This window comes from Zootoca vivipara, chromosome 9 (assembly GCF_965207765.1).
Source record: "Zootoca vivipara chromosome 9, rZooViv2.hap1.1, whole genome shotgun sequence".
NCBI lineage: Eukaryota > Metazoa > Chordata > Lepidosauria > Squamata > Lacertidae > Zootoca > Zootoca vivipara.
In genome coordinates, this window is record NC_142592.1 from 3,938,621 (window position 1) to 3,953,276 (window position 14,656).

The 14,656-nt window shown below is 39.5% G+C and overlaps 1 protein-coding gene across 1 annotated transcript in view; it reads left to right on the forward strand.

The window, feature by feature from the left end:
- The window catches only part of LOC148684525 (cadherin-related family member 4-like), a 60,015-nt gene that overhangs the window by 30,634 nt on the left and 14,725 nt on the right, over positions 1 to 14,656 (forward strand). The window contains exon 10 of the mRNA XM_088676874.1: positions 14,000 to 14,141. Within this exon, the coding sequence (XP_088533000.1) occupies positions 14,000 to 14,141 (142 nt within the window). The remainder of the gene's footprint in view (positions 1 to 13,999; positions 14,142 to 14,656) is intronic.

Here is a 14,656-nt window from a genome sequence, read left to right on the forward strand (position 1 = left end):
TGATAATTTTTATTTATTTATTTAAAAATACTTGAAATAGTGTTTTATATTTCATAGTGAACATTGTCTTGATATTTTATAATGTGGCACAGAAATGCATTCATATATCAATAATTCCCTACAATACAATGGGATCCTTAATTATGCCACAGATACACAGTGTGTGCCATTGTCAATTTTCTACCCTAGTAATTTGCTCATTCTCTCAGCGTTTAGTTTCAAGTAATAGATTCATCTTTCTTAAAACAAAGAGATGTTTCTTAGTGAACTCGATACAAATACATCTTACATGACAGGAGTTTCATATAAAGTGCATGACTTCATGTGGATTGTAACAGGCCCCTGAGACAGTTATCTCTGCTGCATTTCATATGTACATTTAAGGGCTAAAACTGAGAACAGTAACTGATGCTGGCTGAGGTCACTGCAGTCACTTGAATGAAGCTTGAATTAGACCTTTTATAACCAAGATCTCTTCCCTCTCTCTTGCACACTTGTACACACTGACAGAAAAAGATGCGGATGCACAAAGTAGTACCTCCTTCACCATTACGTTGTTCCCATCTTTAAAATCTGGACTTTAGAAAAAAACTGTCAACAATTTCAAAGTCATAGTATTGCTATCCACTTATTCACATGTAAACCAGGAGCAATTTCAGTGAAATCACTGGGACTATGAACAAACATATGGCATGAGTTGTGGATCCCTGCACTGAATCTTATTGCTGATTTTGATGTCTGTGGCATTGGTGAGGGTTGCCATACGTCTGGATTTTCCTGGATATTACTGGGACTTCTGAAAGGCTTTGCTTTGCCCTGGATCTTAGGCAAAGAACTTGGCAAACCACGGGAGTTTTGTGGTATAATTTCCCCACTGCTTTCATGGATCATGCCGTGTTGCAAAATTTGGGGTGGTATTCCATCAGACAGTTCTTTTCCACCTGGGGGAACAGAAAAACACACAACAACAACAACAACAACAACAACAACAACAACAACAATTTATTATTTATACCCCGCCCATCTGGCTGGGTTTCCCCAGCCACTCTGGGTGGCTTCCAACTGACTAGTAAAAACAGTACAGCATCAAACATTAAAAACTTCCCTAAACAGGGCCGCCTTCAGTTGTCTTCTAAAAGTAAAATAGTTGCTTATTGACATCTGCTGGGAAGGCGTTCCACAGGGCGGGTGCCACTACTGAGAAGGCCCTCTGTCTACACATAAAGGCTGGCAACATGTCAAATGAGGTCTGCTGATGTGTCATCCTATGCCCACTGGTGTGAATAAAAGTGTGGCACGGCAGTATATTGATCAAAAAGATACAATGCAATATGATAATTCAATGCAAAAAGAACATTAGAAACCTAAAAAGGAAGCACTAGCATTATAACCAGGAAAACTAACCCAATAATCCCTATATCTGAATGCACCCTCAGCTGAATGCCACCAGGAAATTATTTTCTTTTCTTTTCTTTTAATAGGCTGAAGTATATACAGTCTTGTTTAGGAGGCCAACTTAGTATTAGGGCACATGAAGTCCAGCCCAAGAGTTCTTCCAGATGTTAAGAGACTCCAACCTCAGTCATGTTTTCCTAATGCCGTAGTGTTTTCCTTGAGCCTATCGAGTTTATAGTTCATGTTCTCCTTTCCTGCATCAGTAAAGGAATAAGCCTAACAAGGGTCACACAATGGTTTTTGCAGGTTACCCACAAGCACTGTTTGTTGCCTGATGTAGTCCTAGTGAAACTCTGAATCTGACTCATCCGTCGCTGACTCAGGGTCTCTGTGGGATTGATGTTCTTAGCGCCTCAGGCACAGGTTGGACGTATTTGTGGGGTGGAATGGCTGGGGGAAGAAAATCTCCAGCCATAGATCCATTTGTTATGTTCTAGCAGAAGCCATTAAGTATGAATCAATGGGATTCTTGGTGTAATGGGTAATGTTCATGGCCCTAAAAAGGTTTCTTATATTCACTTATCATTATGTGGCCATTGGAGATTATGTTTTAATATTTTCAGATACCCAAACATGGCTTTAAATAACAAAAACCCTGCTAGTAAAAATCCAAAACATGCACACTCCTAATCTGTCTCTGCAATGACTCACCCTTGTAAATGTGTCTTTCTTTCAGATTTGGGAGGGCTGGTGATTATTGCATTTTTCCCCCTGCCCAGAGTAAACCTACCTCATGCCCAAATAGGGGTGGGAGAATTTTGATTTTGTTTGCATTTTAATGAGTAAATAGCTAATTCAAACCAATATGGAAACTGAAACATGATAATCCTTTGAAATTCACAGTTCTCCATATTTTGTGATGCAGTTCTCCAATCCATATATGCAAAAATGTGTATATTAGGGGAAAGTGTGAATAAAACGCATACATTAGTGAAAGTAGCTTATAAAATATTAGGGGAAATTGCTTGCGGCAAGTGGCATACAGCTGCACACTGGCTCTAATACTGGAGGAGGAACATACAGTAGCCATGATGGTTAGTAGCCATTGAGAGGGTTATCTCTCAGAAGAAGCTACAGACCTCTCAGAAGAAGCTACAGTAGCTATCATTTATCTTTGTATTTCCATTAACTGCAACCACGTGTATCACAGAACTCTCAAAGAACAATTAAAATGATGCTCAAAGAGTGTTGTTCTGCTTAAAGATAAGGTGCAGGGCACATAAATTATTTAATTATCTGTATAAACAGATCCTATTAATCAACACAAAGGCATCTATAGGTTGGAAACTGTGTCATTATGGAAGAAATCAAGGAACTCTCATGTTTGGGATTACGTCATGACAACAACACCTTTGCGTTCTTCACTAAATGTTAAATGTAATAGGAAGAGGAATTGTTTTCTAAAAAGGAAAATGCTGATTGGATTTTAAGAAGGAAAACAAGACTTCCGGTTCACCGCGGACACTCGTTGGAAGCGCGGGATAGCCTCTCGGGGAATCCCGAGCTTTTTGGGGCGCACGGAGGTCCTGCAAAGGCTCTGCGGACCTCCAAAACCTCAGGGGGGGTTACCCTGAGGGTCGTGGCACCCAGCGGCGCCCAGCGTGCTCTCCTGCACCCCAAAATTCCGACGCTATTAGCGTGGGAACTGGGGAAGGGATCGAGCTGCGGGCGCGAAGGGGAGAAGACCACTAGCCTCATCAAGCGCAGTCTCTGGCTTCCAGTGCAAAGCGGTGAGCTTCCAAAAATAAATAATTCGTGGATTATAAAAGAGAATGAAGATTGAGATGCAATTTGGCGAATTTGGATGGCTGAGGGCGTAAACAGGGAGTCCGTCCCAGCAGCGGTGTGGATAATGGCGCAGTAGCAAATCGCAGGAATGGAGATCGGAAACTGAAACTATCTGCTGAGTAAGGTATGCTGAAGACCTCTGCTATTTTAGCGAGGCAACAGACTGTCTTTGTTTAGAGTTACTTTGAAGCCTGCATAAAGGCACTTTGTTACCCTGCTGGGGGAACGGACCTGCTGTGATTCTGAAACTGTTTTAGTTTGATCTGCCCGATATTAGCCCATAAGAGTGAACTGCCTGTAACACAGCTCTTCTTTATTCTGGACAACGTGAACTTGGGGGAAAAAAGGACAATAGTTTTAACTTTTTTATTGCTGGATCTCCGTATGCTTAGGATTTTAAAACAGCGGATCTCTCCCCTCTGATGCCTTGAGATCGGGAAGGGGGGCCAATGGGATTAAGCCAGTAGCGGCTGAAGAGGAACTCCTCTTTGGATGCTTTATTTTACCGTTTGACTTAGTCTCCTGATCTTCCCAGCAGGATCCAGGCTCTATCTGCATTGAGCTTTTTATATGGAAATTAGCATTACCCCTAAAAAATTTTGGATTAGGCCCTAGAAGAGGCTGAAGAGTCGCGGGACTTGGCTTTCTTTTTGTTGTTATTATTTCTAGGTACCGTGGTGGATTAAGCCAGCAAGTGGCTGAAGAGGAATCGAAACTAACTTTAGAACAATAGACTAAACTGCTATCATTGACTGATTAAACAGTGGAAAAGTACTGAGAAAAGGGAGGGGGAGCAGAAATTGGTGCCATCTGGTGGGGGAAATATAATATTGCATGTTGTTTTGAATTTGAGAGTTAAAACCTTAGAGCTCCGCCTAGAGGTCACTTGGGTATTGCAACTAAAATTTTTATTTTGAATTGAGAGCGCCCCCTAGAGGGCAAGATTAAAATTACAGGCATAAATTAAAGTTAAAGATGGCAGGAAAGGATGTAAAAGATGGGAAAAAAGGAACGGCTACACCGTCTGATAGGAGAGGTTCAAAACAGGAAGAAGTCAAAGACCTTGACGTTTTATGGCATAAAATCAAAGAAGAATTAAGACAAAATGAACAACGTATGGAGAAAAAATTAGGGGAAATGCAAGAAACATTAGATAAAAAATTTGAAAAAGTAGAAGGAGCAGTGGGGGAACTCACAACAAAAATAAAAGATTTATCGGTGAGATCTAAAGTAACAGAAGAAGCGGTGAAGAAAAATCAGAAAGAAATAAAGGAAGTAAAGAAAGATTCAGATAAGGTTAAAGAAAAAATGGATAAATTAGATGTGGCACATGAACAAATGTTGGATAATCTTGCGATGATGGAGATGAAGCAAAAACAATTGAATCTGAAATTTAGGGGGATTCCAGAAGAACAAGGGGAAGATATAAAGGCCAAAATCACCGCAGAATTGGCGAAATGGATGGAAAAGACGGATGAGGAAGTGAGTAGCTCCATTGTTACTGCATTTAGAATAAGAGTTAAATCAGCAAAAGCCAAGGCAAGGAGAGCCCCAGGAGACTGTCTGGTTATTTTCAACTCCATGGATTTGAAAAATGAAATATTGAGATTGAGTTTCACAAATAAATTGATTATAGGAGGAAGACCTATAATCATTTTTAAAGAGGTCCCAGGAAGGTTCTTGCGCAAGAGGGATGCTTATAAATCGATGGTGTCATTGCTGAAGAAAAATGGGGTACAGCACAAATGGGAATATCCAGAGGGAATCATGTTTTATTACAAGGATAAAAAACACATCTTGACAAGTATGCCCGACATTGGGAAATTTCTGAGGAAGTATCAGAAGTTCCTTGGAACGTTGGAACCTAGCCTGGCATACTTAGCAGAAACAGCGGAAGATGAAGAGGAAGAACCTAAGCCGAGAAGAAAAAAGAAAAAGAAGGATGAAGAAGAGGAAGAAAAAGAAAAAGAAGAAGAAGAATCAGGAGACGACAGAAAATCGGAGGAGGAGGAAGAAGAGGAAGATAAAAATAGTAGTATAACTCCCATCCAAGACTAAAACAAAATTTGAAGAGATTTAAAGATGGCATTGAAGGTGCTATCATGGAATGTGAATGGATTGAATGATAAAAAGAAAAGAAATAAAATTGAATATGTTTTGAGGAAGAAAAAATTAGATGTAATTTGTTTGCAAGAAACACATGTAGCAAAGAAACATAGACATATTTTGATCAACAAAGGATTGGGAAAAGAATTTATCAATTCTGTGGTTAATAAAAAAAGAGGAGTAGTCTTGTATATAAAGGAGAAATTGGACCCGAAACTGATCTCGAGAGACGAAGAGGGAAGAGTAATCGTTGTACAGATAACATTTCAAGGAGAAAAAATGATTTTAGCTGGAATCTATGCACCAAATGAAAACAAGGCAGAATTTTTTAAGACGTTAGAGGAAAGACTGATAGGACACATGGACCAAAAGATCATCTTGATGGGAGATTTCAATGGAGTGGCGGTTCCGGATTTGGATAGAACAAGAAAGAGAAAACATGATGGAAAATTACCAAAATCCTTTTTTAATTTAGTGGAAAACCTGGGACATCTGGAGAGCAAAACACCCGACGGTGAAACAATTCACATTCTTCTCTGAACCAAATCAAAGTTCAGGAAGAATTGATCATATGTGGATATCCAAAGAATTAGTACCTAGGACAATACGTACAGAAATTACGCCACGAACGTTGTCAGATCACAATTCAATATTTATGGAGATGAAAGGAAGAGAGCAAAATTCTTTCAGATGGAGAATGAATGAAGAACTGCTGGAAAATAAGGAAATAGCCGAAAAGGCCAAAGAAATTTTGAGGGACTATTTCCAATGGAATTTACATAAAGAAACAGGACTTGACATTGTATGGGATGCAAGCAAAGCGGTAATGAGAGGCTTTCTAATACAGAAAAATAGCTTTTTGAAGAAAAAACAGGAAAAGAAAAAGGAAGAAATCCTGAAATACCTCATGGAAAATGAGAAGTTGATCGACAAACCAGACGATCATCAAATCAAGAATAATATTAAGATGCTACAGACGCAATTTTCCATGTTGGTAAATCAGGAGATAGAATGGAAGATAAAACAGATGAGACAAAAAAATTTTGAATCAGCAAACAAAACGGGGAAGTTATTGGCTTGGCAACTGAGGAAAAGACAAAACCAAAATACAATAAATAAAATTAAAATTCAAGATGATTTGATGGAAGAACCAAAGGAAATTAGAAAAGCTTTTCAAAAATATTATAAAAATTTGTACAGTAAAGAGAAAGAAGATGTTATAAAAATAAAAGAGTATTTGGAAAAATATAAATTAAAGCAGATCTCAGAGAGTGAAAAAAATAAATTGAATGCCTCCATCTCCGCCCAAGAAATTCAAAATGCAATAAAGAAGATGAAGATGGGGAAGTCACCAGGACCAGATGGACTTTCAGCGAAATATTATAAAGTATTGAATGAACAACTGGCACCTGTCTTGGGGGAATTAATGAATAGCATACTTAAAGGAGGGAAGATCCCAGATACTTGGAAAGAAGCGTACATAACATTGATACCGAAGCCAGGTTCAGATGGTATGGAAGTAAGGAATTATAGACCAATTTCGTTATTGAATAACGACTACAAGCTCTTTGCAGATATAATGGCTACAAGACTGAAAGAGATATTGAAAAGTTGGATTCATAAAGATCAAGCAGGCTTTCTACCTGGTCGGCAACTAAAGGATAATGTAAGACACATTATAGATGTGATAGAATATTTAGAAACCAGAATAGATAAACCTGCGGCGTTAATGTTTATTGATGCAGAGAAAGCTTTTGATAATATATCTTGGCAGTTTATGAAGATGAACCTGGAGCAGATGAAAATAGAGGGATCTTTCCTGAAAGGAATAGAAGCGATATACTCGGAACAAAGAGCTAAGTTGATAATAAACAATGTTTTAACAGATTACTTTGAGATTACGAAAGGGACAAGACAAGGATGCCCGTTATCACCGTTATTGTTCATTATGGTCTTGGAAGTGTTATTAAATAGAATTAGAGAATCTGAAAAAATAAAAGGAATAAAAATAGGTGCAAGAGAATTCAAGCTAAAAGCATTTGCGGATGATTTGGTATTGACCTTAGAAAACCCCAAAGAAAGCGTTGCAGAAGCATTAGAAGTAATAGAGGAATTTGGACGCTTGGCTGGTTTTAAATTAAATAAACAAAAAACGAAGATGATAATAAAAAATTTAGAGAAAGAGGAAAAAGAAGATTTGCAACAAAGATACGGTATTGCAATTGCAAAAAAAGTAAAATATTTAGGAATATGGATGACAGCAAAGAATATAAATTTATATAATGATAATTATGAACCAACGTGGAAAGAAATAAAGAAAGATTTAGAAATATGGAACAGGCTGAAGTTGTCGTTCCTAGGCAGAATTGCGGCAATAAAGATGAATGTGCTTCCCAAAATGTTATTCTTATTTCAAACGATACCTATTATAAAGGGGACAGGGCAATTCAAAGAGTGGCAAAAAGAACTGCAAAGATTTGTCTGGCAGGGGAAAAAACCAAGAATAAAATATAAAATTTTGATCGACAAGAAAGAAAGAGGTGGATTTTCCTTGCCGGACTTGAAAATGTATTTTGAAGCGTCCTGTCTATGCTGGATAAAAGATTGGATAACATTGGAAAACACAGACTTGTTAGATTTAGAAGGATTCAACAACAGAGCCGGTTGGCATGCATATTTGTGGTATGACAAGAAAAAAGCGCATAAAGGATTTACGAACCACGTGATAAGAAGATCATTATTTGAAGTTTGGGAAATAAATAAAATGCTGTTAGAAACCAAGACCCCATGGTGGATTTCACCAATGGATGTATTTATTGTGAAAAAGGTGAACATGGAAGGAGAGAGGTTAACATATGAAAAAATTCTAAGAAAATCAGAACAAGGATGGAAATTGAAAACATATGAAGAAATCAAAGATTCATTAACCAGTTGGCTGCAATACCATCAAATAAATGATATATTTGTTAAAGACAAAAAGATTGGCTTTGAGGACAAGAAGTCCAAATTTCATATAGAATTGCTAGAAGGCAAAACAAAATTATTGTCTAAAATGTATGATTTGTTGTTAGATTGGGATACAAAAGATGAATTGACAAAAGAGGCCATGATTAAATGGGCAAAAGATTTTGGGCACAACATAGACTATGATTGTTGGTTGAAGCTGTGGAATCAATCGATGAAATTTACTGCATGTACCGCACTGAAAGAGAATATGTGGAAAATGATATATAGATGGTATTTAACTCCAGTAAAATTATCTAAAATGTATAGAATGAATGACAGATTGTGCTGGAAATGTAAGGAGAGGGATGGAGACTTTTATCATATGTGGTGGAAGTGCGATAAACTTAAAGAATTTTGGGATATGATATATAATGAACTGAAGAAAATCTTTAAATATACTTTTCCAAAAAAACCCGAATTATTTCTGTTAGGAATTATAGGTCAAGAAATTAAAAGAGAGGACAATGTATTATTTTTATATGCAACAACAGCGGCCAGGACTTTACTAGCCCAAAAATGGAAGACACACGACTTACCGACGATCGGAGAGTGGCAGACAAAAATGATGGACTATGCAGAATTAGCGAGACTCACTAGCGGGATCCGGAACCAGGGGGAAGCAAGGTTCCTAAAAGATTGGAGTAAATATGTGGATTATATGGAAAAAAACTGTAGAAGTTTAAAAACTCTTGCAGGGTTGAAGTAAATCCTGTGAATTGAATGTGAAGGGAAAAATTTAAGAAACTGCGAGACAAGCTTTGATTAGAAAACCTTATGAGGGGAGGGAGGGAAGTCATAGTAAAAGGTATGTAGAGGTGTTATGTTATAATTTGAATGTTTAAAAATGTAATAATTGGAAAATCTAATAAAATGTTATGGAAAAAAAAAGAAGGAAAACAATAATTGTTGAGAAGAAAAATGATATCATCCTGCTCACTTGCACAATGAAGATGCCTCTCAGATGCAAAAATCTTGTCTCAATCTTTCTCTGTAGATCAGCCTTCAAAGCATGTCCAATTTATAGAATACAATTCTATAAATGATCTACAGAGAAAGATTGAGACTATAAATAGTCTGAGGCTCCTGGACTGCAGTGGAGTTGCTACAAGTTAAGCCAATTTAGATCTGCACAGAGATAGGCAAATGTGAGCTTCCTGATTGTTACTGCAGAAACCTTTGGGGAATCTGCGCCTGTAACGTGGATGGAGGAATGACAGTTACCTGTGGGGAGGGTGCCCTTGGCTATATCCAGTGCTCTTTTTTTCCTAAAGAAATGTTTAGGTGTACTCTCATTTTGAGTGAAGAAAAACCACCATTTTATAGTTCAAATTGGGGGAAAATAAATACAGTGGTACCTCAGGTTAAGTACTTAATTGGTTCTGGAAGTCCGTACTTAACCTGAAGTGTACTTAACCTGAAGCGAACTTTCCCATTGAAAGTAACAGAGAGTAGATTAATCCATTCCAGACGATGAAAAACACCCCCTAAAACAGCAATTTAACATGAATTTTACTGTCTAACGAGACCATTGATCCATAAAACGAAGGCAATAATCAATGTACTATACTATAAGACAGTATTGTAGGTGAAAAAAATAACATTTACAGTGGTACCTCGGGTTAAGTACTTAATTGGTTCTGGGGTGCCATTCACACCCCGAAAAGTACTTAACCCGAGCAGTGATAGTGTGTGTGTGTGTGTGTGTAGTGTCGATAGAGCGCTTCTGCACATGCGTGAAGCACGTAGATCGCTTCTGCACATGCGTGTGTGGCGGAACCCGGACTTCCGGGTCCGCTGAGTACTTAACCTGAAAGTACTCAACCTGAAGCTTACTTAACCCGAGGTATGACTGTACAGTAAATGGACAAAAGTACAAAGATTCACAAAATGTTTAGGGGTATGCGTCCCCCTGCGTCCCCCCAGAAAAAGCACTGACTATATCTACCACTAGATATTATTCTCCAGTGATGTCATCATATATGGCAATGCTATAGCTCTATAATGCTGCTGCAGATATTTCAGCGCTGCAAATGAAACACTTCTAGTAAAGTCAATCAGCAAATGACTACTTTCACTCAAGTAATCATGATTACATTATAGAACAACAGAAAAGAGTTAAACATAAGTTCTCTGGATTGGAGACAATATACTTTTCGTGGTGCAGCCTCGTTCTCATTGTGTTATATCCCATGTGACCTCTGAGAACTGAGCAATGCAGAGGGACACATCTCACGGTTTTGGACACGGGGGTGATAATGAGTTCCTTAAACTCGAGGGCTGCGTTGTGGAATCTAGAAGTCCCAAATTGTCTCCATATGGATCACCAACAGTGGTTTCCCACCACTATTGGCTATGGAGAATTGTGATTTCCCACTACAGCAGAAGTACAGTTGAGAACACCCGGAGAGCGGTGTTGGTGCTTTCTACTGTGGTGGGTCTCCTTGCCATGTCCTCTTGTTCACACTTTCCCCCAGCCAGCTCTCCAAAGCCGCCTGCCAACTTCCACCTTCTGCAACAAACATGTGATTCCTAAAACTTTCCAAAAAACCCACTTCCAAAATCATCCACTTTTGTTCCTGAAATGAAGGCTTGAAATAGCAAAGACGATACAAACTATTAGGCTCCTCCACAATTCATTTCCATTTGGGCAGTGCCACTTTCCCAAGAAGATGCAGACAGAAGTGAATATGAAAATACAAATAACAGCAATGTAGATAAAGGCAGTAACAGAAGCAACATTTCAGGTGGAGCCTTCCAGTGTGGGCATTTAGTAATAGTGCTTTGATGTAAATTTAGCTCCCAGCTAATGACACTGCAGAAAGTCTTACATCGTATCGTAGGAGGTTGTGAATGCTTAGCTTGCTTGAAAATCAGAGAGTAATATTAAAATGCTTTGAGTGGAAGCAAAAGACCTTCTGAGACTCTGGACTTCCTTATAGAAGCTATGTAAATGGATATCAGACTTCTTTTGATGAATGGAGGCTTAGCAATAAAACTTCTATCAGCAAAACATGAATGAAATGATCAGGTACAAATGTGTGGGTTTAAAATTAAGGTTCCAGTTTGTAATTCAGGCACCAACATAGCTGCCAAGTTTTCCCTTTTCTCGCGAGGAAGCCTATTCAGCATAAGGGAATTTCCCTTAAAAAAAAGGAGAACTTGGCAGCTATGGGCACCAAGGCTCACATTAACTATAAATACAAGTTCGGGGCCTGTCAGGCATTGCAGGGAGGGCCCTAAGCAATTGGGAAATCTCCACCCCCCCCCTATATTGTGTAATGGAACAAGACTTCATGGTTCACCTGATTTTCTATGAGCTGCGCAATCCACTTAATAAATATGGATTGGTGGTATCTTATTTTGTACCCAAGAAAATAACTCCCAGGGGAAGTGTACAGAAGCTTTACATACCTTATCAAATAATTTAATGGAGCATTTATTAAGATAAACAGTCTGGGCCATTTCTCTTTGTAATGTAATGCTGAGCAAAGCCTGTCTGATTGATTTCCCTTTAATTGAGAGCCGACAATAAAAAAGCCATGTTTTCTTCATGCTGATTGATGAGATTTGTAGCTGAGCCCTGAGTGGTGGCATAAAATGCTATACAGTATCCATAAAGCACTGCATGGTTTGTTCATCAGAAAACAGAGCCTGCGTTGTGCTGGCTGTCTCACTTTAGAAGAGTAAAGCAAGAAATTACATAGGCAACTGGTAAACTTGCACTTCTCAAAGCTGTGCGTACTTTCTCCATGCCAGCAGAGAATTGTTGTTCCTCTTTCTTCTCTTTTTAAGTAGCAAAACAGTCATCAATGGGCCCATGTGGGATAGAAACTATTTAACATTTAAAGAAATAAATTTGGCTATAACAATGGGGGGGACGACAATGCAAGGAAACAAGTGATTAACGCCCCCCCCCCAAACAGAAACAGCCAGGGACTGTTAAGAGTCTGTTGTTGTTTAGTCGTGTCCGACTCTTCGTGACCCCATGGGCCATAGCACGCCAGGCACTCCTGTCTTCCACTGCCTCCCGCAGTTTGGACAAACTCATGTTCGTAGCTTCGAGAACACTGTCCAACCATCTCAGCCTCTGTCGTCCCCTTCTCCTAGTGCTCTCAATCTTTCCCAACATCAGGGTCTTTTCCAGGGAGTCTTCTCTTCTCATGAAGTGGCCAAAGTATTGGAGCCTCAGCTTCAGGATCTGTCCTTCCAGTGAGCACTCAGGGCTGATCTCCTTCAGAATGGATAGGTTTGATCTTCTTGCAGTCCATGGGACTGTCAAAAGTCTCCTCCAGCACCATAATTTAAAAAAAAAGCTGAAGAATTATTAATGAAAAGTTAAGAGTCTATTCATCACTAATTCTTCAGCTGCTGTTCAACAGGTGTAGTGCCTGAGTTTGCTTTCCTCCTTCCCCGTACCTTTTCCTTGTATCATGCCTTTCAGATTGTAAACCTGAGGACAGGGACTGTGAGAGCCATTTCTGTCTGAAAACCAGGGTCAAAATGCTTTAAACAAATAAATATGCAGAACCTCCACTTCAATCCCACTTGCAGCTAATTACAAAAAAGCAATGCCTCAGCAGCTCTTAAAGGCACATAGCACAGACCATAAACATCTGTGCCCAGATGTCCTGCAGTAGCATTCAGGTCTATCTCCCTTTGATGGCAATATATCTATTAAAAGCTTGATACCCTGTTTCTTTGTTGCAAAGCAGTGTGGGGAGAGGGTGGCTGGGACTTGTCCGCACCTTCCCCCCTCCAAATTGCCTTCTACTTGTGCTGCTTTGCAGGCCATCATGTTTTTATTACACACCTTGGAAAGGAGGGTCACATGGTTTTTTGAGAAAAGGCTTTCAACAACAGAGGTTGCTCTGAGGTGTGACAAGGGAACTTCAAATTGGCTTTCCAATAGTACAGAACTAAAGATTTTTAATGTAGCAATGCATGTTCACAGTTTGAATATGTTATGTACTGAGCTGAATCATAGAACAATAGGATCCAGAATCAGCAGTCTGATTGGTCCGCAGGAGCCACACAATCCAACTCCAGGTGGAAGTGAATCCGCAACCTGATTGGCCTGCAGGAGCAGCCAATCAGGCGGCTAGCAGAAGTGAATCCGCAACCTGATTGGCCTGCAGGAGCAGCCAATCAGGCTGCTGGCAGAAGTCAATCCACAAACTGATTGGCCCACAGGTGTAGCCCTGAAGTAGCCAATCACGCAAAGCCCATTGTGTAAATAATGTATATAAGCAGATGGGAAAGGGGCATTCTTCTTTTCTTCTTCTCCCTGATGACTACGAGCTGAATAAAGAGCATGAAATTCACTCTCGACTCCGAGTATATTTCAGAATAACTGTGTGATTATTGACTCTGTAAACCTGTTGCCCAAGACACAATTTTTTATCCTTTGTGCACATGTACATAACAACTTTCTGAAGATAGCTAGGAATAATCTGAATAATCAGAAAAGTGCTTCTGCCACCATCAGGCTTAATGTGTCAGTGTCTGCAGAAACTGACTTATGAAGTTGCTATGTAATGATTGTAGGAAAATGCTGGGAGTTTGCGGCTCCCTCTGCTAGAATGTTCTTGTTCCGAACTTTTTGTCAGAGGGTTTTCAAGCGACCTGCTATTTGCTTCTTTTGCAGAATGTGAACGATGAACCACCGGTCTGTAGGCCACCCTATTATAGCAAACCTATATACTCTACTATTAAAACACCCATCCTGCAGTTGAATTGCTCAGACAAAGATTCTCCCCCTCATCAGCTCATCTACACTATTGTGGGAGGTAAGACTATATATAGCTTAGTTTTTGTAATGACCATTCATTAGTTTTCATTCGTTCTTTTTCTGTGAATAGAATTGGCGAAGCACCTTCAAGTGTATTCCCCTTCAAAGGCGAGCCATTTGGGAAGTGCACAGAAATTAGGACCTAAAAAACACACCTTATGACAATTATTAGCAAGCCAGAGATTGTTCTCACCATAGAAATATGTCACCTTGGAATAGGTCAGTTGCCAAGGAGCACACACCAAAAGTGTTTTCTTGAAATCAAGGATAGGGAACCCTCTAGATGTTCCTGGACTACAAGTCCCATCATCCCAGACCGTTGGCCATGCTGGGTGAGGCTGATGGGAATTGAAGTCCCGCAGCATGTGAAGGGCCTCAGGCTCCTCGCATCTGGCCTTAAATTATAGAATCATTGAGTTGGGGTCCCCGAGGGACATCTAATCCAACCCCCTGCACTGCAGGAATATGCAGGCATCCCATGTGGGGAATCGAACCTGCAACCTTGGCATTATC